The sequence below is a fragment of the Thunnus albacares genome, chromosome 17 (genome assembly GCF_914725855.1).
Source record: "Thunnus albacares chromosome 17, fThuAlb1.1, whole genome shotgun sequence".
Lineage (NCBI taxonomy): Eukaryota > Metazoa > Chordata > Actinopteri > Scombriformes > Scombridae > Thunnus > Thunnus albacares.
In genome coordinates this window covers 27,085,988-27,111,635 of record NC_058122.1, presented here as the reverse complement: position 1 = coordinate 27,111,635, position 25,648 = coordinate 27,085,988, and the positions used below count along the sequence as shown (strand labels likewise).

The 25,648-nt window shown below is 38.0% G+C and overlaps 1 protein-coding gene and 1 long non-coding RNA gene across 2 annotated transcripts; both read right to left on the bottom strand.

Moving 5' to 3' along the window:
* Positions 1–8,016: 8,016 nt before the first annotated feature.
* Positions 8,017–15,269, bottom strand: LOC122966791. The gene is made up of 2 exons (XR_006398466.1): positions 14,702–15,269; positions 8,017–8,401 (listed from the first exon to the last, which is right to left on the bottom strand). It is a non-coding gene; the product is annotated as an uncharacterized LOC122966791 (long non-coding RNA).
* Positions 15,270–21,617: 6,348 nt separating this feature from the next.
* Positions 21,618–23,029, bottom strand: hoatz (HOATZ cilia and flagella associated protein). The gene has a single exon (XM_044331110.1). The coding sequence runs from the start codon at positions 22,226–22,228 to the stop codon at positions 21,782–21,784; it is 447 nt and encodes a 148-aa protein (XP_044187045.1). The 5' UTR covers positions 22,229–23,029; the 3' UTR covers positions 21,618–21,781.
* Between the last annotated feature and the right edge of the window lie 2,619 nt (positions 23,030–25,648).

Here is a 25,648-nt window from a genome sequence, read left to right as displayed (position 1 = left end):
TAAAGAAGGAGAAAAAGAAGTGAAATCCTGCTACTATAGTTTGTTTACGTAGCCTCCGGAGCCGGAGGAAGCTTCCTGAAGCTGACCAATCAGAACAGAGTGGGCTCATCAGGAGGCGGGGCCTTAAAGAGACAGGAGCTAAAACGGCCTGTTTCAGACAGAGGCTGAACTGAGGGGCTGCATAAAGGACCAGTAGAAGATAAATAAGGAGTTTTTAACTGGAAATCATGCAAAGATATTCCAGTAGAGCCCCAGAATATAAATATAGAGCTGGAAATGTGCCCATTGTTGCTGTATGACTCCTTTAAGAATTATGATGCCTATCAGTCCCAGCAGAATGATGTCCCATCCACTTTTTAAGGCGCACACACGGACCAGTAGGTCAATCAACATATCAATAACCATGTTCCTTATTAGTGAAATTAGCCATCATTATTAGTTTTAAGCCTCCCTTTTCAATCTAAGCGACATGTGTGCATCAAACATTTGCTTTTTCTCATCCTTCTTCATGACTTTAGCAAACAGTTTACATTCCAAATGTTCACTCTTGATCTCTATAAAGTCAAACAGGTCGGTGTCAAGGTTTGAAAGTAAGAGTAAATGTTGGTTTTTGTACTTTGTCAGTCCTGTTATTTATTGATTATGAGGCTGTTAAAGCCCGCTGTTGCTATAAGTTTCATCACACACTTCACAGTTTTCACTCATCAATTGTGTTTCTGTTCCAAAATGAGTTTTCATAGCTTGAAAACACCTTCTGAATTCTAATAAAAATGTATTTTGTAATATTTTTTTTTCTAGGTGAGCCTAAAGTCTGTGTATCCCATCATAAATCTCAAATGAGATTATTCACGTCAAATATTTCTTTCAGCTTGTAATAGTCCTATATATAATATTCTGAAATAGAAACAGACGTCTGAAGCTATTAAGAGACTTTAAGAGGAACATAAATACAGTAGAAGTGGGGCTGAAAGGGTTTTTTAATCTGAATGAATTTGGAGTTTGAATATATCTTATATATAATGTAACAATAACAACATTTACAGTTCAGTAGCTGTTCTCACACCCCAACAGCTGCATCAGGGTCTTAATGCAGGTCACTGAACATCCTCTGCAATAGCATGTATTCTCAGATTTATCTCCATGACTTCACATCAACTTGACTGCATCCCATGTTAGTTATGGACTGCTTTGTTTTAGCAAGATGTCTTCTCTGTAACGTCTCTACAATGACACCATGTTGACAGCTGTATTTCTTGGTTTTTGAGGTCAGCTAATACTGAATTTGAAGTTCTTCTTTTTACTCTTCGGTACTCATGACATTCATCAAGTTAAAACAAACAAAACGAGTCTGCTGAATCTGACTTGTAACACTTGTACTGTACAAGCAAATCTTGCAGAGAAAGTAAGAGGAGTTTAGGATAAGAAAGTGAAAATGTTCTTGCATGAGGCCCATCATTTTTAATAATTTGTTCTCTATTAGGAAGCACAGGAGAAACAATCATTTCACATACAGTAGTTTGACAGTTGTTAAAGGGCTTCTGGCAAATATTGACAGCATGCAGCTGTAAAATAAATTACTAGAGCACAAAGCAAATGGTAAAGGCTTTCACTCTTGAACTAAATTTCATAATCCATAAAACATACTTAATGGAAAGTGTCAACATTCTGACTTTTCTGTTTGTCGGGACAGTCACCGTGAATGTATAAACATCTCTGAACAACCACGAACGGAGCTCTGGGATAGAAAAAACATTCACTGAAAGGCCACAATGGCGTGAAAACAATATGACAGACAGCCCCATCACCCAAAGGTCACAGGGTCAATCCTCTCAGAGAGGTAATACGCTCCGTCGTCACAGTGTCCTTGGGGAAGTCGCTGAACCTCCAGGCTGCTGCAGGGTACTGTTCACCTTTGACCTCTGTGAAAATGAACTGCATAAATGTACTGTATGCGAGTCTCACGGGGACACACCAGGGAAATAAATCCTAATGGCACCTCAATATTTCAAAAGGAAAAAGGTGAAATGGAGTAGCAGTGTTAGCAGATGACTCCCATAGATCACCGCTGAAAGGATCCTGTGGCGTTAATTCCTTTACACTATGAGGTGAATTTTGAAAAGATAATCTATGGATATATGTCTGATTGGTCCCAAATGCATATTGTAGTGAATCACTGGCCTTGATTTGATTTGGTTGTACTCAAGTTAAAAGATTTCAACATATAAACTGGGAAACCTGATTTCAAACATCTGAGTGATGATCCACATCTCCGAGTAGTTGATTTTTAAGGTCAGTAGCCTGGTTTCTATCCACATGTAGCACAAATTTTAACTGAATTTCTTTCTCTGTGATGTCTAAATGTCTTTTGAACATAAACCTGCTTTAACTGATTTTTGTCTACTTGGTAACATCTTGTGAACACAACGCTGACATATCATCAGCTTTTAAGTTGATATGTTGAACTTGTTAGCAAACAGTTGCTTATTTCCACATCCAGCAGTTACAGAGCAACATTATCATTAATTTGGAGTCGTGTTTCTGTCCACCTGGTGAATGTAAGTCCAATATTCACTCTCTTTTAGCTCTGTTTTTGGTCTGCACCAACTTCTGAGGGAAATATCTGGCTCTTTAGCTGCTAAATGTGTCTGTTTGCCGTTTGGTGCTGAGCAGGTAGTGTACAGTGGCTTTTTACAGCTTTTTTTCTGAAAACAGCTGCCTGCTGCGGCTGAAAACGACACTATGAGAGCGCTGAGAGTGAACCAAAACAGTAAAGTTGCAGCCAGACAGATAAACAAAGAGCTGAAACTCACTACAAAGCCGGGAGGAGCTGCAGAGTAGATGATTCTCTGTAGGTTCATCACTATGAGCCACAACCAACACATTACATACTCACAGATCAGACATTATTATTATGAAAAATATGGATTATAATCACTTTAAAATCACCAAACCAGTGTTTAGTGGGCTGAGGTTAGTGCACAAAATCCAACTGTGAAACCTGCCTTAGTAAATCACTACAGTAAAGCTGTAATGAGCTGAAAGACGCTAAAAAGCTTTTTGGAAGTGAGAGAACCTGCAGAGTCAGTATGAGAAACTTCTTTCACATTACATGTTAGTCATTTGATTAATTGTTAATATAAAACAACTGATTAATTAATTGATTGACAGTTTAGTTGTGTTTCAAATGAGCAAACAAGATTTACAGCTGTCAAAAAAAAGTATATTTTTCATGACTTCATTGAGACTTACCCAGTCTTGTTCTTATGTTTAAGTTAATGTTACAGTATTTTATTTGATGCATTTACAAACACAAAGAAAAGCCCTCAGATATAATCTAGTCAACGCAGATGAGACGTCTGGGACTTTTGTCCCAGGATCAGGTATTGAAATTTGCCACAAATCAAACTCACAACATGAGCAGTAACCCAGCGGCTCCTGTGGGCATTAGAGTTTTAGTGTACCACCCTGCCTGAGGATGCTGTGTGTGTGTGTGTGTTATGTAAGGCGTGGTGGATTGTAAACAGCAGGGATTAAATTGTCTGGGAGTCGCAGCGGTAACGGGAGGTCTGCGGTAATCCAGACACAAGTTTTAAAGCCTCGTGCTGCCTGGCTGTAAACGGCTGGTTTGTGGCAGATCATGAGTTTTCTCTATGCTGTAACAGAGATTAAACATGCTGGTAACAAGTGAAAGAATCTATTCTGTTTGAATGTATTTATTTATATATATTTATCTATGTATTACACACCCTGCTTCCTGTCTTTTTTTCCTGACTGGATTCAATTCAATTACTACAACACATTAAACATTACGATACAGCTGCAAATCACTCTTTTCATATGCATGTCCTCCAGGTCATAAATAACTTGGGACACAGGTTAAAAATCTTGTTTTTATCATCGAGTGGACAGAATATTGTTTCATCCAGATGGTTAGAGGAGTGTCTGTGGGTCAACAGTAACTGTTCTTATAAAACCTTTTGGGTTTTTCGCACTTTGCTGGTTATTTATCTTTTAGTGAAACTGATGGTTACCCAAAGGTGTGTTAATCAGTGTTCAGCAAGTTACTTGGAAAATGTAATTCGTTACCCAGCCATCAGATACGTCAAAGGTGCCATTAAACAACTTCAAAGCCTCCAGATGTTCCATCTTCTTCTTCTTTCATTGTGGTTTAACAAGCAGGTAGCCCACAGTTTGGAGGTTTTTACTGACTATCAAACAGGTAGTTTAATGTTAGCCCCAGTGACTGCATGAATTACCGGTTCCCTCTGCATTGTTCCCTCATTCTCAACACCAGTCACTAAGAAGACACAGCAACACTTATATCAACCCTCCATCAAACTACTTGTAAGATGGCAAACAAGTCAACCCTCTTTTTAAGTGTAGCAAATAGGAAATATAATGTTTGATGATATTGGAACTGGGTATAATTTAGATTTTGGCTGTTAAACACAAAGTTATCTTTGACGTCCCATCAGTGGTGACGCCATGTTATCCAGAGAAGAAAGGCTATTAAAACATGTTAAACATAAATTAATTATACTACACAATTACAATGAAAAAACGTATTTTGGTGTTAATAGATGGACTTCCTGTGTTAGGGGCTCCGGCCAAATGAATGCTTATGTAGGTCCTGCACCCCAGACACACCAATTTTTATTGGTTGCGTATAATACATCCATGGTATCCAGGTTCAAAGCAAAGTCATGAGATGCGCACACAGGCGGATTTTCAGTTTTTCAGAGAGCTGATGTTATGAATGTTATGAATGTCTGTCCTGTACAGCAAACAGCAGGACTTATATGCTACCATTACTTTATTGTTTTCATGCTAACATTACTTTATTGTTTTCATGCTAACATTACTTATTGTTTTCATGCTAACATTACTTCATTGTTTTTATGCTAACATTACTTTACTGTTATGCTAACATTAGCTTCTGTGCTGCTGGTTGATGATTTGGGACACATTCAGCTACTTTTTCACTACCTATAAAGCTAACTTTGCATAGTCTGCTTTGACGTTATCACTGCTACTAGCTGCCATTTCATATGTTAGCTTTTTGTTTAAATATTGCTTTGTGTGGGTTTGATGGTGTTCACATTTTAATAATGTTGATAATAAACCTTCATAAAATTAAAAGTCACTGATTGGTGGTACCATATTGCTGCCTTAACAGTATTGAATTGTCCATTTTTGCTGGTGACATGGTTATAGGAAACCTGTCAAATGGCTTTTTATACAATTACTGACATTACTTGTTTGTTAACCCCTCTCCACCAAAAAAAAGTATTTTATGGAATAATAAATTTTTCTCTTCTAGTCATTTGTGCACACAAATTATTAATCAAAGGGAACAAATAAAGTAATGTGAGGGCAGAAATTACAATAGCATGAATTATTAACAAATTACTTGTAGAGACCCCTGAAGATGTATCATTGTGTTTCCGTAGAGCTCCAGTCTGACCCGCAGTTATGGATTCCTTTCCCTTCCCATCCTTTACAGACGTGTCAACAAGACTCCCTTTGATCCATAACATCTCCACAGACAGGCGTGATGAATGGACTCTCTGAGCTGTAATGGCTGGCAGAGATGCAGAGCGGGAAGATTAGCTGAGCAGTTAAAGCTTCTGTTTTGCTGCATCGCTGGACGTTGTAAATGGAGATTGACGATTTATAACAGAGACACCCAGAGGAACCCCGTCCTTCCACATTACAACATACAGACAGAGGGTGATACTAAAAGCCGCGGGTGAGGACACGTGAGGGCAAGATAATATAAATATAGTCACCTCTTGTTAAAGCTGGCAACCACAATATTATGTAATTTGTAATTTCAGAAGTTTTACCTTAAAATTACTAGATAAGTTTCTCATAATTCAGAGATCCGGAAGTGTTTATTATGAGACACAGATGTCAATGTTATGAGATGCTATGAAGATAAAGCCATCATTATAAAACATGTAATAATTAGCTGAAAACTATTTATTTTATCATGGAGAATGCAATATTGTTCCACAGTCTGACACTCGTCACCCCACCTGTTAACATTACCCAACATGTCAGAGTACTACTGCTCCAACAGCATTATTCCAAAAACAAAAGCCCACCACTCTGATGGCCTGTTGCTGCTGGCCTTACTACTTTCCAGACTCCATTAACATATTGCTCAGTTTGACAGATAATGTATAAATCATAACATATGACTTGGCTGATATTTAACTTTAATAACAGTTAAATCTTCTGCTTTGTGAAACATAACGCCGAATTTATCAGAAGAACTGAGTGAATTGTGAAAAGTCTGTTTGATAAGTTAATTTACATTTAAAATAACTGACGACGAGGCGAATAAAGTCTTCAACTGTTTCCTGCTGTTGGAGGAAAACCTCCATTAACATATTGTTAAATTTAATGGAGCAGTGGGCTTTACACTTCGCTTGCTGTGCATTACCAGCTGATCGTAAATCCATCAACAACTTTGTGTGTAAAGTCATTCCCAAGTTCTTAGTAACTACTAACTAGTTTCATACTAGTGATTTGATTTATTAGCGACTAGTGAAACGCTTTGGTAACGTGTAAATCGTTTGCTAAGAAACTGTTAACATCACACGCTGCATCATAACTTCCAAAAAATAACAGTTTTAGGGAGCAAAAGATAAAATAAATTAACCGTCAATTCTTTGTGAATGTAAGAAAGACTTTGTTTTATTTCTATCTATATCGATGGAGAAATATGTGCGTTTTAGAATTAGTAGCATTCATGCAGTTTACAGTGAGAGGGAAATATCTGATTATGCTACGCTAACAGATTTGGTCATCAAACGTGGTTGACATAAAGTAATTTTGCAGTACAGTATATTGTGTTTTTTCTGTGAAATGTAAACTGTCAGGTCATATATCTCAACTATATTCCATATTAGCTCTTTACAATCGAAACAGCTCACATATTAGCATGCTAACCTTAGCTTTGTCAGTTCACTCAGCTAGCTAACGCGACAGTTCCTCCTGCAGTTAGTAGCTGTAAATGTTTAGTAAGAACTCATCTCTATGTAAAAACTAGTTGGTGTGGTGCAACTGGTTTTAATTTTATGACATGTTAATCTCCACTTCGTAAAGTCTTACACTACCATTTCAAAGTGTGTCCAAACTTTTGTACTGTACATCAAAAATTCAACCCATTTGGACTGAATTTAGGAGAGTTGTGGTGATTTTAATATTACCTGCCTGGGTCAGTGATTTTAATCTAGGCCAGAGCACATATGTGGGTTATTTTTCCTCCCATCCTGAGTAATAATTACAGCTGCAATGACTGTTTTTCAGTGAACTCGCTGTTCCTCGTCTCATTTAAATCCCATTCGGAGCGACGTCCTTGTATTTTAAAGTGGATCCCTGAGTGTTTTCAGCAGGAAGAGCTGCTTGTCCTTCATCATGCATCTGATAAATAAAAACATGCAAACAACAACATATCCACCCATTTGGGAACCAATATGATGACAGAAAAAAGTAAAACCATCAGGACAGCAAGACCTCATAAAAGCTGTTGTAATGTCAGCTAGAGGAAGTTACTACTGTTTTCTTTTCAGACCTGTTTTTAGCTGTTTTGTTTTTTCACATTTTTGCAAACTGGCACCATTAAAAGTATGCAGAATTAGCTATTAGCGCTTCCTGTTTGCAGTGTAGCAATGGATGTACAGGCAACTATCACTGAATCACTTTGATACTGAAGAAAAATTAAAAATGTGATGATTCTCAGGCATTCTGAAGCATTATTTTCCTATGATTTCTTAGCAGAATTATGGAGGTTTACACAAGATGCACATCAGAGATAATGATATCCTTGGGAAGTATAAGACATGCTGAACGATACTAATATATGTGATGTATGTGTGTTAAAATTTGACCGAGTTATGACTCTTTTAACTCAGACTCACCTCAGAACCGAGACTTGTGACCTGTATTTATAACCAGTAATAACAACCAAAAGTCAAGACAGAAAAACAGGAAATGAAACAAACTGCATAAGATCAATATTATGTAAAAAAAAAAAAAGAAAAGAAAAGAAAAAAAAGACATTTTTAATGAGATGCGGGTCAAAATTTAATTGCACCTCCACAGTTGATACATGATGTACTTGTACAGCCTTCAAATGATGACATGAACTTCTTGTTTGGCAGTAAATGAGCTACAGCACAGTCTCAGTCCTTGGAGAACACATTAGATGCGTATTTCTGCTCCTGCAAGGCTTAATGGGGCTTGATGATAGTAATGCCTCATCTCAAGGTAGACCCGCATTTTTCAGTCAGTGTAAACAAGCTCACTGTATGACCTTCTGTATAATGACACCACAAGAGCTCGGAGAGGTTGGATATCCATCACCGGTCATTATTTGCAGAGAATCTGGTGTCTGTAATACAAATAAATTGGTCGTGTAGAAGAAGAAGAAGTTTGCATCAAAAACAAGCAGGCGTTTATAATCATACAATTCATTTCCAATGGGGCATCGCAGCAATCAATACCTGTTATTCTCATGAACTCAACTACCCATCATTCACCCCGGACTCACCTCTTCTCCACGCTTTGAGATGGTGATCGATACGTAACAGTATGTATTCTCATTAATAGTGATGTTTTATATATCTGGCATGTTTTAAACTGAATGAACATGGTTATAGTCACAGGGAGATGTTGTTGTTGTTGTTGTTGTTGTTGTTGTGTGATCTCAGCTTTCACAGAAACTCCCAAACTAAAAACATAGATGACGACTTCAAGCTCGGCTCAGTTCAGTCCAGCATAAAACTCAATTTAACAACATTTTAATTGAAGAAAAATCAGTTATGAGTTCAGTAACAGTTGAACAAAACAACACACAGCAATGAGTATTAAGTGTATTATTAACAGCGTTGGGCAGTCATGTGATTACTTTTTCAGTGATGGGAATTACATTGTCTCTTACGGTTCTTATTGATTTGATGTGTTTCAGCAACAAGGAAGTTGTTCTACTTACTGTCTACGCTGGATGTTTGGATGTCTTGTTGTGTACATTGACATCTGCTGTTTGTGATCACTTTGCACTTACATTTTATCAAATATCTGACCAGTTTTATAAAATAATGTCCAGTGCAGAGGAGAGACTTTATTCTACAGCAGTCTGACAAACATCAAGCTCTATATATATCGTTTCTCCTTCACACCACCGAGATCAGCTGCTCATTTCACTGTTATAATAGTCATGGTGGCTGCTCACAATGTGTTGGCATTTGTGTTTCATTATGTGTTTATAACAAAGTGTAAGTTTAAGTTTTCTAACATGCTCCAAAACACATGACAGCAAACGTAACTTTGTGCTGAAGATTGTCTTTTTAATTTTTATATTTGTGGTGGATGTAGTTATATAGACCACATGACCTCCTCAAACATGAGGACATGTGTTCCCAACGTGAAATGTATCGTTGGCTGTGTGAACTAGAGATGTGCAGTATTTGTATTTGTATTTGTATTTGTTGAGGCAGCAAAATTATTTGTATTTGTATTTGAATAAAATTGGAAAGAGGCTTAAAAATCCTGTTTTTGTATTTATTGCGCTTTTAATTTTAGAAAATTAAAGTCTTACAATAAGTGTTCATAAATAAACTACCTTATGAAGGAGGTCCCTCTAACTAACAAACATTTTTTAAAATATTTGTATGAAACAAATATTCATAAAAAAACCCATTATTTGTGCTTTGCTGAATAATGTATTTGTATTCGGGCACACCCCTAGTGTGAACCGATCAGGACTGAGACCTTTTCTTGTATTTTACTGTAGCAAGTAACAGCAACAGGAAGTTAAGAGAAAAGACAAAAACAAGAAATAGAACAAGTGAACAAAGGGGTCACATAAGGTCAGTTGGTCGCTGACGGGTTCACACAGACTGCTGGAAACACACATCCACGTGTTTGAGGAGGTCATGTTGCAGGTTACTTCATATATATAATAAGTTGTTACCATTGTTTAAACAAACGATCAGTTAACCAGATGGTTTTATCACTTTATTACATTTGTTTTTATTTCTATAACACTTTTACATGTGTGTTTACATAGTTTTAATATTCAGTGTCACATGTTTTTTACTTTATTTTAATTTGACATGTTGTAATAGTTGTTTTTTTTACCCTTACATTGGTGTTTTTATGTAATAATTTTGAAGTGTTATTGCTATAATATTCTTTTATTTTCTGTAAAGCACTTTGAAGCCTTGAGTATGAAATGTGCTTTATATAAATAAAGTAGCTTTGCCTACTTTATTGGTCATTTATCTGATTTATCAACATAAATTAAAACATCTTTTCACCCAACTATAAGTTGGAATAATTAGCTTGTGATACAATAAAAAAAACTCATGAGGTTTGGATGAAAAAATATTATATTAACACGCATTTTGTTTTGATATATTGTTATAAACACATTCTGACCGTCCAGCATCACTATTATAACAGTAACTAACTGTCATAGTAGAAAGTCTTGTGTTCGTTCAGCTCTGTCGGTCCTTCACACTGGACATTATTTTATAAAACTGGTCAGATATTTGCTAAAATGTAGATACAAGCTGATCACAAGCAGAAAATGTGGATGTGCTCAACGAGACGTATCCACACCTCCGGCGCAGGAGTGTGAGTACTTCCTCTCTGCTGAAACACACAAGGTCAATAAATATGTTGAAGCTAAGTGAATGCCTTGTTAAACATTTAGATCTCGTGTTAACGATCATTTGTTCAGACGGTTTCTTGTAGCTGCAGCCAAGAAAAAAAAATATCAGAGATGTATCTTTAACTGGCAGTAAAACGTTTTAGTGGGCCGAACGTCTCCGTGCTGCAGGTACAGGCTCCGATCAAACATCCCGGAGAGAGAAAAGAGAGCAGCGAGGCGGTTTAGCAGAGCTTTGAGACGTTTGCGAGGAATCAAGGATGTCTCAAAGTCAGAGTGCAGCCACGACGCTTGTTCATTAAAAGTGGGGAACTTTTTACAAGACCGCCTCTGGTACTTATCAACTGTAAAACATCCCGCTGGGTACATAGCTTTTATTGGAGAGGAGACAGTCGTATATCACCTCCCTTTAAACTCAGGCTCAGGGACGTGCCTCTGGGAAAAGCTTCCGTGTCACTGTGATTTGTGTCTCGCCACGGTTTATTTGCAGTAAGTGTGTGTTAGTTTTTTTTTTTTTTTTCCATGTGTCTTTGCTCTTGTATTACACAACAGGTTGTCACAGATGCTGGAGACAGATCCATAAATATCCTCTCTCTCTCTGTGCGTCTTCCACCTGAGCAAATAATTCATTGTGGAGCGGTGCATGCAGGTGATACTGGATAGATAACACACACACACACAGCTCATCTAGCGGATAAGTGTGTATTTTAGTTTTTTTATATTAAAATACATCAAACAAACATCTGTCTCATGACCCGAAGGATGACTCACAGTGGCTCCTTTACAACCAGCCTGGACCCTACAGAGCTCTGAGGGTTACTGGCTTCTTATTACTGGGAGGTTGCATCAGGGAACGGCCCTTTGATGCTTTAAGTGCTGTATTATTTACCCAGAGATGAGCATGAATGGTCAAGAAAAGAGCGAGAGAATTGTTTTATATTTAGATGAAAAGAAAACATAAAGTCTGTATTCAAATAGGCTGCGACTGATGGATTATAATGAAACTATTGTTTGGTCTGTTTTGCTTCCTCATCGAGTGATATTTTCTTTCTTTTCTTGATTTATCAAGTTGTTGTTGTTTGGTCCATAAAATTCAATCAGCAGCTCTCACGTCTCGAGGTTGAAGTGCTTTAAAGTGCCGCCGACGGCCGCCAGCTCACACTCAAAACTTCCCTCTAGGAATACAAGTCAGTCATTTTTTTCAGCGTGTCATTATGATCTCAATCTCTAAATTCAGGCCCTCTAATAAGTGCGCTCGTGGTCATTTTGGAAATTATTGCTCCATTAATAAGATTTTTTAGACTTATAATAGATTCTGTTCCCAGAGGCAGCGTTCAGTTTTTATGCTGCACTGAAGACTTTTCTGTTTTTGCTGCTGCCTATTTTTAAATCAAATAATTATTCATTTCTTACACTGCACTCTTAACTCTTATTCTTTTATTTTATACCTGTCTTATTCTGTTTTTAGTTTGTTCTTGTTCTCTATCCTCTTGGCTCTTTCATGACTTGTTAATTGTATTTAAATGTCTTTTTATAGTGTGTTTCTCAATGCTTTTAACCTGTTATGTAAAGCTCTCTGAATTGCCTTGTTGCTATAAAATAAACTTGCCTTTGATGTTTGCCATCATCATCATACTGACCATTAGAAGATCCCTTCATAATGCACTTACAGTGCAAGTGATGGAGGACAAAGTCCACAGTCCTCCTTCTGTACAAAAGTCTGCTTAGAAGTAGATGTGAAGCTTCTATTCAGCTTCAGCAGTCTGAGTTAGTCATATCAAGTGGATATCTGACACATTTACAGTCTTTTTAGCATCAAATTCCCTCTTTGTGTTTCCTCGGACAGTGTTTCCCTGTTGAGCTGCAGGTGGAAGTATAGTAACAAAAAGAGGGACTTTGGCACTAAAAAGACTGTAACGTTGAAAGATATCTACTTGATTTGACTCATTTGGACGCTGAAGCTTCATATTAGCTTCAGATAAACTTTTAAATACATTTTTGTCCTCCATCACTTCCATTGTAAGAGCATTGTGAAGGTTGTTCTAAGACAGACTTGGAAAAATTGTGAACTCGTCCTTTAAGATTTGAACTAATTGAAAGGGTAAGAAAATACATCATGTGAATAAAAGTCCTCACAAATATAAAACTACAAATGTGTGTGTTGTGCGTTTGTTCTGAATGCCTGATGGTCTTTAATAAAACAAACCCAGCTGATTGTGAGGGCCATCTGAGTAACTGATCAGTGTGTGTGTGTGTTGGATACACATGACTATACGCCAAACTTTCCTTAAAAGAGGCAAAATAAATAACATTATCTTTGCTGTTTTTGCTGTAGACGCTGGCAGAGCTGCTGCCCCGCCATGATATAATGAGTAATACCTGGCACTGTTAGACCAGCACACACACACACACACACACACACACACAGAGCACAAGCCATCCATTTTAATTACAGCTCCATTGTTGTGGTGACGGTTTGGGAATGAAGTGTTGTGATCAACAGGTTGTTGTTGTTTTCCTGACTGGTCTTTAAGATTCTCCGCACGTCTTCGGAGAGTCGATGTGTCAGAAACAGATGGTATAACTGCATTGATGAACTCACTCCTCAGTTTTAAATAATGCAGGTCAAGAATACTTTGACAAACCTCTTGATCCATCATCACCTCTGTCCACTATAGCGAGGTTTCCGTCTGAATTTAGCACAAATTTTAACAGAATTTCCAGAAAATCTGCAAAAGAATCTTTGAATTAATTCATGTTTCCATCCATTGTTGTTTTTGTTTCACCAGGATGAATTTGGTGCTGTTTTTTTTCCAGTCGGTGCCATTAAATCATTAGAGAAGATGATGTCATTAAAAGAGTGACAATCAAAGCTCAAACAATGGAAAACATGATGGAAATATGACATTTCTGTTTGTTTCATATATTAATTTGAGGAGCGTTACAGTTGCCACGTTCCCATTGCACTTTGTTACATTTTGCTTGTATTGATATGCCACCTATTAGACCTCAGCCAGACATAAATACTTTTTTGTGATATTTTTTTGGGGGATTTTCTACATTCCCACTCAGGTTTTTTGCAAATGCAAATAAAAACAGGTGGATGGAAACACACCTAGTCATTCTAGTTTGCACTGGTGAGTATTAATTGTGATAAATGTGTTATAGAAAGTGATGATATTTGTGAAATCAAGTTAGAATTTAATAGCAAATGTATCCACATCTCATACTGAACATATCAGTGTGTATGTGTCGTCACAAGAACAGATGACATCACTGATCCATCAGACACTTTTTACTAAAAAACATGGAGTTCAACATTTGTAAAAATGTATGTTTTCAAACTGAATGCTCCTTTTCAAGAGCAAGGTCAACACAGAAGAAGAGATACTGCTGGACTTCCTGCAAGCAGATGGCCGCCTACCAAGAGCCGGGTTCTGCTTGAGGTTTCTACCCGTTAAAGGGGAGTTTTTCCTTACCGCTGTCGCCAAGTGCTGCTCATGGGGGAATTGTTGGGTCTCTGTAAATTACGGTACGGTCTAGACCTGCTCTATGTGAAAAGTGCCCTGAGATGACTTTTGTTGTGATTTGGCGCTATATAAATAAAAATTGATTGATTGATTGATTGAACTTTCAGCAAGAGTTGTCTGATGAATTACCACTGAAAATTAGGTTCTGGTCACAGTTTGGGCCCAAAATCACACAATGTAAAGAGGCTTTTACACAGTGAGAATTCTGATTAACCATTGTTGTGAAGATCAGTCCAAAAGAACATCACAATACAGAAATGGATTAATCAATAGATATATTAAGTTTACAAGAAACATGATCTAATCTGGTGTTGAGCCCATAAGGTGTTGAGGTGGTGGATCCAGAATGATTCCTGTCAAAGTGACTTTCAACGTCTATGTAACGGATGAAATGGGGTAAGAATACGTATTTCTACATCTGATGTTACTATGATTAAGCCAGACAACATGCAGCAAACACCTGCACAAAATAGAGACGCCATGTTCAGACCTGGTAAAGAGCAGCAGATGTTGGTGGACCTCAGAAGGACAGTTGGTCTTCTGGAGAGAGAGAGAGAGATCGTAACAACCACACCGCAGCCAGACATCTTAACGTGGTCTGCAGTGGAGAAAAAGGGTCCTCATGATTAGAGCTTACTATCCCCCCTGGGAAGTACGCAGAGCTGGCAGCGGAGTGCCAAGACGCGGCTGGAAGGCCAGGATCTACCCTGTAGAGGTTGGATGCCGGGGCTTCGTCAGCAAAGCAGAAGTTCAGCTGCTCCAAAGTGCTGACGTGATTAAACTTATGGAAGGAGCTCGGAGAGGAGGCAGAGAAAGCTACCGGCTGGGGCTTCGGAGGGTCTTTGGGGATCAACACACCTGTAAAGGCAGCTGCAGGAGATGACCTGAGGGCACCGGCGGAGGTGCAACCGGCTGAAATATTGAAGCAGGAAGTAACATCTCACCTGTACAATGACCTGATGCTCTACTATATGTGTTTTCAGTTCCCTGATAGTTTTACCCACATATAGAGCTCCACTGATTAGTTTCTCTATTCATCATTTTACTGTAAAATGTCAGAAAATTGTGAAAAATGCCTGTTATCAGTCCAAAATCCAAAGATATTCAGTTTACTATCACATTTAACAAAGAAAAGCATAAAATCACCACATTTTAGAAGCTGAAACCAACTAATGTTTGGAATTTCTGCATTAAAATTGACAATAATTCGATTATCTAAATAGTTTTGAGCCAGTTAATCATCTATCAATCGACTAATCGACTAACTGTTGCAGCTTTACCCACATATTGATTGTGTTGAACTCAGGTGTACCTTTGTAACTTGCTGATTATGGATTAGTAGCAGGTGTGTGATGTGTGGAACTATGAAGCTGTATCTGACTGAAACACTGGTTTCTATCATAAAATCACTGGAGCTCAGTGTGCGGTCGTCTTCCCTTTGATACATGCTGCAACTTTAAGCAACACGTTGCTAACGTCGTGCGGGCTGAACTTTAATTCCATCAGCTCCGTATCAGACTGTAAAGTCTCCCGAGGCTCTGGATGAAATGTCAATTAAATATCAGGGAGACATCAGTTTCCCGCTGACCGTAATACTCCCTGTGAGCCTCATCTATCATACAGACGCAGCAAACTGAGAGAGCAACAGCTGGCGGACAGATATTACAGCGATCTGTTTCCACTCCTGAGAGAAGAGACTGGAGGGATGAAGTAACACACACCGTCGTTATGGTGAATTATTCGGGTGAAGACAGTCAGTCGCAGATAACCAGCGACCGGAGTGGAGGGATAACCTCCTTAAATTCAATTTTACTCACTTCATGTTTTATATGTGGATACAGTCTTTACCTTCTAGTGATACTGTAGCACCTGCACACACACACACACACACACACATACACACACACACACACACACACACACACACACACACACACACACACACACACACACAGAGTATATTCTGAATACACAAACAGAAACTCTATAAATGAGCTTTTACTGACATCCTGTGGAAAATTCTCACCATTACACCAACTAAAACACAAGAAGAAGAATTATATTTTCTTTTCCTTTTATTCTAAGAATTAAACAAATGTTATACACACATATATATTCTGTATATATAAACATTTTAAAATGTTAAGACTTGGTCTCAACATATTATTTAACAGGGCCAGAGAATATCTCCTGACCCAGCAGAGGTGTATGAATCCACATTTCGGTGCTCTAATGAGTATTTACAGCAGCAGGACGATGTATAAAATCTAAATTAACAGAATAGACAGTGTGTGTGTTCCTGATAATAAAGGAACGTGTCAGCCGGTGCAAAGGTCCTCTGACTTTGTTTCTAGCGTCAACATGAGGCTGATATTTGAGGTTTTGAATATCTATATTGAATATCCAAATGACAGATATTGGCTGGATGATTAGATTCTGTACAGACATTCATGTTCACCTCCAGATGAATTGTAATAACTCATAGATCCTCTCCAGACATAAATAAATATTTGCTCGGAATATTTTTTTTTTTTAATTAACGGTTTTTCCACCAAAAAAAAAAATTTAAAAAATCAATGACCTTGTTATAAAATCTTGAAATTACTTCTCTCTCATTAAAAAAAATCCAGAATATATGAATGTGAATATTTTTCTTTTTTACCATTTTATTTATTCTGTTTTGAAAATATGTCAAAAACAGATTTAAAAAAGAGACAAACAACAACCAAAATAAAAAAAAAAACAAACCAAAAAAAATAAATAAAACTTTGGACAAACTTACTTACTTTATACTTTATGATGGATCAGATTCTCATATGGAAGAATGCAGCCATGGGGCTCTTTTTCAGGAAGTTAATAGATGGTGTCGACATCTTTTTAAAGACTTTGAATTTTCCATTTAATGTTAATTTTTCTGTAGATAGCGAGCTTGACAGAGTTTTTAGCCATTGGCTAAAGACAGAAATGGCTGTAGTGGATTTTTCCAGCACACAGTATATTTAGTGTGCAGATAACAAAAATATACATATATATATATATATATATATATCTTCTCATGACTTACAGGAGGAAATAAACCAAGTAAACATAGCTGGAGGCACTTTTATAACAGGATGTTCCCATGAACAGTGATATGACGTCCCTTTATCTTCTTGACGTTTAATGATCTGGGATGTTTGTACTGGTTATACAGGTTCTCAGTTTAAGTTTGAACCTGGTGTTGATAGTTAAAACAAATGTTTCCACTCTGCCTTTATTATTTCTTCTCCCAACATCATCACTCCAAGTTATTATGCTGGACACAAGATGTCTCTTACTTCACTGTGAAGTCTATTCTCAGTGTTTGTGCACTGGAGGCTTCAAGTTTCCACGTGAGCTGAGCCGATGGGGAACACAGACGAGGCAGGAGGTCTGGAGACAGAGACAGAAATAAGTATTAGGCAAAGACTGAAGACTGACGGACCAGTAACAAGAATCAAAAAAGGCTGGAAACGTGACTGAGTGCATGAACAGAGCTCTATCTGGTGACCTGGTGGAGTCTGAACCGGGTATTTATGGTTAATAGTTAATCATGATGAGTGTCAGCTGGTTGCCACACACACATACACACACACACACACACACACACATTCAAACAGACACACAAGGAGAGAGAGTGGCTGCAGGCTAGGTGGAGGACAACATCCAAGTGAAGGGACAAGAAGAGACACATAATAATGATAACAACAACAATAACTAGAAATGCATTTCCTGCAGAAAATACGTGTGAATGCTGACAGCTGAAATAACTTGCAAAGCATTGCTGCAAATACAACACGTTTGTTCAGCATCCCCACCTGCACAGCTTTGCAGAATTTGGTTACCATAGTATATCACATTTAAGAGATATGGCAGTTAATCAGTAGTATGGTGGTGTTTTACTCATGACCACAGGGTGGAGCTGTTGATGCCATGATTCAGTATGTTTTATTACAGATAACAGAATAGCAGAAATATCATGTTATAATGTTACTTCACTGTGTGCAGTGGGGCGTTATGTACGACATTCCCAAATTTGGTTGCAATCCAATTTATCACTGAAGAGTTCAGGCCCGTTAAGGGCGTCATCCACACCTTCAAAAGTTTGGCAACCAATTACAGACAAACAGTAAGTGACACCCAGAAATGGACTCATAAGTTTTGCGCGGGTTCATCTAAATATAGTATTTACCAAGTTTGGTGAAGTTTAGATTAAACGTGCCAACAGAAGCAAAAAATCCTAAATGGCGGAGAATATTTCCAAGTGCAAATGGACGTTGTCTATATCAGTTGAATCAGCAATGTCCAAGAAACACACTGTGCAAATATAGTTTTGATACGCCTCACAGTTCATGAGTTATGTAAAACATGTAATAACTGACCACATGGTGGCGCTATTGGTCCCATGTTTTAATATGTCAAGTATTTCCACATGGGATACCTGTCCATGTCATATAAATACTTTAGCACTTTTAGTTTTTGAGATACCACCTTGCAAACATTCCTCCCACAGACTTCCTGTCATGGACTCTGTGTTTTTGTACTTTGTGTTTTGGGATGTTTTGGTTTTGTTTGTTGCAGATGAGAGATTGTAGTCTTGCTTGAGTATTTGAGTTGTATTCATGTTTATTCTGTGGTGAAGTTTGTTTTTTGTGTTTTTTGCTGTGTTTTGCCCATCTACACCCCTGCCCTGTATCATAAATAAACCTTTGAAGAACATCTGGGCCGTATATATTTGAGAAGCACGCACTTCTCAGGGTTGACCTACAGTATCACATACACACACATGCTGACACTCACACAGTTTAGACATGGGGATGAAAGGACTGTTTAGTACAACCCCAAAAGTTAAGAGATATTACAGCACCGTAATGTAAAACTGCCTGTTCCCTTTTACTCAGCATCTACTGATCACTGTCTGTCTCTCACCTCTCCTCTCCCTCATTTGGTGACCCACTAATGTTCTGTTCACTTTCTCATATGAATAGATAACGGGCAAAAAGCAAATCTCATTATTTGCATGTAATACAATTAAAAAAGTAATAAATTAAATTGAATTAAATCCGAAAGGATTTTGGGTCAAAAAGACAATTGATGATATAGGAAACAAGAAAAATGAAACATTTCTGCAACCCTTTCTGGCTTTGTACAATTATTTGCTGTTTTACTGTGAAATAGAGTTTTACCTTTGAGGAAGCTTTGCCAGAGTGTCAAGGAAGGTGATAAGAGACAAAGACTACCAAGTGAAAACAAGCAAAATCAAACTTACCTTCACACATCAACACTGATGTCCTCTTTCGTTTCTGCTCTTTCTCAAACCATCAACTCTCCCGTTAAATAGACCCTCCGATCTATCAAGGCAGAACCATATTTCTATCAGGGATGTCCTTTCCCTGATACCAACAACTGGTGTATGACAATGTCACTTGTATCAGTTAACATTGTTTACACACACATCAACTAGACCATATAGTCCTTACCATAAACCAAAATAAGTACAAAAAACATAAATACAAAACCAAACATTTAACTAAATAAAATAAATCCCCCTACACTTGGTATGACCCATGACATCACTGGCAAGATCTTAAAATCAGGAAGTGGTTCAGTGCCTCCCCCTCATGTATCCTGGACAGCATGGTGGGTGTACGGTAAGTTACAACATCAGCGTGTTAGCATGCTGTTGTTAGCATTTAGCTAATAGCCGCTAGCAACTGGCAGTAGCTTGTAAGCAGCACAGAGGAATAAGATATATCAGGCAAAGAATCCTTGTTAGTAGGTCAGGGTTTGTTATTTGTTAACATTAGACAATAACAAACTTATCATTTGATAAAATAAAAACAATTTAAAATGTCATAACAGGTGTTAGCAAAGATGTTAGCAAAATCCTGAGCATGCAGATGAAAACAAGTGTTTAATGCTACAGGAGTGATTCCATAAGTTTCAGGTGATGTTTTAATACTTTTTCTCCACCATGAAAACAGCTTTTATAGCTGACAACAGCTTCTTTCTCACACTGATGATGAACTTCGCTCGAACATGGCTGAATACTCTGCTTCTTCTTCCATGTACAGTAAACTTGACATCAATCATTGTAGCTGAAATAAAGGTGACCACCTGCTGTTCCACCCCCAAACCTTCAGATGGAGAGTGTTTCAAGATAGATTTTGGGTGGAGGATCACTTTAAAGCTACTTAAGGGTGAATTATGAGGATCATCAGGGTTTGAGAGGTTAAAGAGCATTAATAGATGACAGGCCTCCGTGTGCTCCTTCTGCTTTGAACACTTTAACCAATTAAGCTAGTCAACAGCCAGCGGGCCTCTTCTTATCCTATTATGGTTGGGCCTTTGGACATTTGGAATTTGAATATCCACAGAGGCTTCACTTCACGTTATGTAATGCTGCTTGAAGCAAACTGCTGTAAACCGGCTCTGTTCAGGAGCTACAGTACTGTATGTACATCACATCAAGGTCTTATAGCTGCCAACAGTAAGAGTGACATAACATTTAGATCATTTAATCTTACATAAATAATGAATAACTGCGTTTTTTATGCTTGTGAAGGCACTGCAGTTGTTAAAGTGGCTATAATAGATATTTTAATAACAATGTATGAGCTGACTGTGTGTAATGTAAATGCTACTTTATACTTCCACTTCACTACATTTCAGAGGGAAATATTGTACTTTCTACTCCACTACATTTATTTGACAGCTTTAGTTACTTTTCAGATGAAGATTTGACACAATGGATAATATAACAAGCTTTTAAAATACAACACATTGTTAAAGATGAAACCAGTGGTTTCCAACCTTTTTCGGCTTTTGACGTCTTACAAAAAGCAGTGTGTAGTCGGGGTCACATTTCACATGTCTATGAGTTGTTAACAGCTCCATCAAATAGTGATTTTTCCCTCTAAACTTCTCACATGCTTTCATTTCAATAAATGTTCAAATGATCCAATATTTCAGCAAAAATCAAAGATTAGAGAAAAAGTCCAAAAACTGAAAACAGATTTGTGTATCAGAACTTTGTTTTTTCTTCTTTCCTCTCCCATTAATCATCTCACCACCCCTCAGATTTATCTGCTGACCATTTGGAGGGGCCCAACCCCTAGGTTGGGAACCACTGGACTAAACTAGCTAACTGTATATAAAGTAGTGTAAACTAGCTCCACCTCCAGCAGCTACAACAGTAACATGCTGCTCTAACACTGATGCTTCACTATTAATAATCTAATGATGTCATATATAATAATATAACTAGAATGTGCATTTCCTGATTAGACTGCTGCTATAAGGAAGTTTTAATTGTATTAAATGCTACAGACCTGTTCAGCATCCTCACCTGTTCTGCAAGACCTGAACAACATACACAGAGACACTGATGGAAATAACTGATGGACTTTATTGTTCTGCTTGACAAAGTCTGATGTGTTGTACTTTATAAATATATTATAATTTTCTGAGTAAAGTGAACCAATCTCCATGACATGCTCAACATGAACTTGGTTCTACATATGTACCATAAACCTGTGAAAGGTTTATTAGTCTAGTTAAGCTGTCTGACCAGCTCTCTGTCCGTCTCAAAGTCTGATGTTTTTTGTGTTTTCAGTCCTCTGCTGATCTTCATCTTCGGTTTAAAGGCCACCGACAGCAGCTCCTTCTGGATCCGCTGCTCCCTCTGCCTCCTCAGCAGAGCCAGGATCTCCCTCCTCTGGTCGGCCATGGACAGGTACCGCCTCCTCTCCTCCTGTCTCTGCCGGGCAGCGGGGACGCTCGGCGGCTGCGGGGCGGAGGGATTGGGGCCGTTGCTGCTCGGCTGCGGTCGGGACACCGGGAGCCGCTGGTGGATATCCGCCGACACCAGCCGGGACTCCTGCGGCGGCAGCAGGGACAAGGAGCTCCACAGCTGCCGGGCGTGGGACACGTCCTCCGGAGAGGAGCCGTCAAACACGGTGAAGAACTGATCCAACTCCTCCTCTGGCTGGGCAGACATAACTGGAAATAATTATACGGGATATTAACTACAAATAAACAGCGAAAGAAATGAGCGGTGAGCGCTTTTGTTTGGTTTGGTCACCATGGAAACCAGACTACGGCGAGCCAGCAGGACCAAACAGCTAAACTCAAATGCATATATCTCATCTAACAAATGCTAATTAATAGGGCTGCTATTAAATTACACCTGGAGTGTGATGTACTTGAAATATCCTATAACATGGTGAAAACATGTTTCATATTTTTTTACTCTAGTCAACTTTCAGTTAACATAGAGGTCATACAGGTCAAATAGCAGTAAAACTCCTGACGTCAGAGGGGTGTTTTATTATGAATTCAACTTTTTAAACGTTTTTTTTAAAGAGGAAAATCAACAAAACATGGAAGGTATCATCAACATGACACCTCATATTACACACCAGTACTTTATGTGTACTGTTGTTTGTCTTATTATGACGTCATCACAATTTCCAAATATGTTGATTGACACTGAGGGTGATGTCAGGTATTTGAAATATGATATAATATGATGTGCATATATATATATATTTATTTTAGTCAAGTTTCAGTTGTTATGTTAAATCAGGTTTCAGTCAATTTTTCGTCGTCCCATTTTGGAAAGTTGTGGTTTGAAACGTGGGACAGTCATATAAGGCTTTAATTGGTGAAATATGCATTTAAGCACATTAAATGTGCAAAACTAATAATCTCCTCGGAAATGTAGCAGAGTGAGTTGAAACAGGCTGCTGGCAATACTCAAGAAAAATACAAGTACCTTAAAATCATACCTAACTTGAGAAAAACGGCAACAATTAGTCAGTTAATTGATTAGTCGATCAACAGAAAATTAAACCATTTTAATTGTTTTAGTCATATTTCAATGAAAAAATATAAAAAATAGCTTGCTGCAACTTTTCTGTGATGTTGTTGCTTTGAGAACAGAATAAATATCTTTGGATTTTGGACTGTTTATCAGACAAAACAAACAAAATATAACTTACATTTCATAAATAAAATGATTAATTGATCATTAAAATAATGTTAGTTGCAGCTCTAATACAAATACAAACACACACTCATTCCATAATAGTTCACCTCTCTTCCTACAAGGTTATGATATGAAGGCAGAGTAATTACACCTCCTCTCCCTCATGGACATCACTCCTGCACTGCTGCCGACTTTGGAGAGGAGGCGGGTCGGACGCACTGCTCCACCCCCAGGTGTCGCGGGCCTGTTTAAATAGTGTGGAGGAGGAAGGACTGCATCATCATCATCATCATTTAATCTACCTGTCATGATATTCTCATTTCCCTGGAGTTCAGCCTGCATCCTGCACTGAGGACTGAAACACTGCAGAGTGAGTATGAAGACTGTTTTTATTTTTATTATTTTTAATTCAAACAGACAAATTTAAACTGCGCAGCTTTAATTCAGACTTTTACTAGTAACATGCAGGGACTTCTGCTGATATATCCTCATAATATTAATACAAAATCTCTTAAAATTGTAGAAAAGTGCAAAATATCTTTATAGAAAAACTAAAAAGTAGCCTGTTAGGAGCTAAAAGTCATATTTCTGTTACTCTTAAAACCAAAACACACTGAGATGTGTCATTATTTGGCACTGAAGAGTAATAAATTGATATTGTAAAGAGTTTAATTCAATATCAGTGGTCTGCTGCATCATTCAGATGCTATTAAAGTGTGTAAGGATTGATATTTTAATCAAATATATGGTCTGTTGACTCATTTTACATCACCTGAAGCATTAAATGTCCCTGTAAACAGGGCTGAAGTGTAAGTTAGATGCTGGATATTGATATTTCTGCTACCTGCTCTGCTCTGTGCGCCGACGGCCACACATGGACGCACCTTGTGACATGTCACCATTTTGGTGTAAACGGTAAGCTTGGCTGGACACATGAGCTGCACCTTATAAGGTATCATGACTGCTAAGTCCCTAGCATCCCTCTTTGGGCTACCAAGCTACCAGGAGCAAAGGGGTTAGCCAAACATGGGCATTCCAGCATGGCAGCTGAGTTGTTTGATTATAGGGGTTATCTGTGTGCTGCTTTTCATGTTTTATTGCCTGCTCTTCAATGGGAGGTCAAAGCAGACAGCGCTGCCTTGTGACCCGCACGCAGAGGCAGAGACAGGAATAAGTGAGTAAGTAGCTGAATGCAAACTTAGGGAAATGTAGCGTTATCAGCAGTAATCTGTCAGGCACTTCTGTGAAAATGTAAATGTTCTGTGTGGATGCGAAGGCAGCAGTTTGAGCCTCAGAAGGAGAAGAAAACCGTGAGTGAATGCACCTGTTTGACTGAGTCTTCTGTGTGATGAGGGATCTGCACGGAAAGGTTAACAAATCTTTTTGATTGTGAACTGATGTTTTGTCCTCCTCTGCTTGATGCTGTGTTTTACTTTGTGTTCTTTACATTCAGAACTGTTTTTGGTGTTAAAATGTGATGACAGGTGTGGAGATGTTTGCTTGAAGGAGACGGGTTCACAATTTTTCATGTCAGTCTTAAAACAAGTGAAAGCTGTTTTTCTTGCTGTAATCATTCCTGCTGTTCATACTGACCATTAGAAGATCCCTTCATAATGACCTTACAATGGAAGTGATGGAGGACAAAATCCACAGTCCTCCTTCTGTGCAAAAAATGTATTTAAATGTTTATCTGAAGCTAATATGAATGTTAAAGTCCCTCTTTTTGTTACTATACATCCACCTGCAGCTCAACACCTGCAGCTCAACAGGGAAACACTGTCCGAGGAAACACAAAGAGGGAATTTGATGCTAAAAAGACTGTAAATGTGTCAGATATCCACTTGATATGACTAACTCAGACTGATGAAGCTGAATATAAGCTTCAAAGAGACTTTTAAATGACTGTATAGACACACTGTGGATTTTGGCCTCCATCACTTCCATTGAAAGCACATTTGAAGGATCTTTTAATATCCAGTATGAACAGGAGGAATGATTACAGCGAGGAAAACCTCTTTCACTGTTACTATGGACACCTGACTGCTGGTTTAAGACACTTGAAAAACTGTGAACTTGTCCTTTAAGTCGCTGTCAATCAAATCTGATAAAAACCACTCAGAGTTTTGACTGTTAAACTCTTTTATCAGATGTTTTTATTTCCCAAACTTTAACACTGATTGTTGCTTATTTAGGCACTTAAAGTTACAAAGATACTTAAGATTTGTAATTATGGCTGCAACTAATGATTATTTTCATTATCAATTGATCTGTTGATTATTTTCTTGATTTGTCGATTAGTTGTTTGGTCTATAAAAAGTCAGAAAAGGGTGACAGATGTCGATCACTGTTTCTTAAAACCCAAGATGCAACATGAAATGTTTTATCCACAACCCAAAAATATTCGGTTTACTGTCATAAAGGACTAAAGAA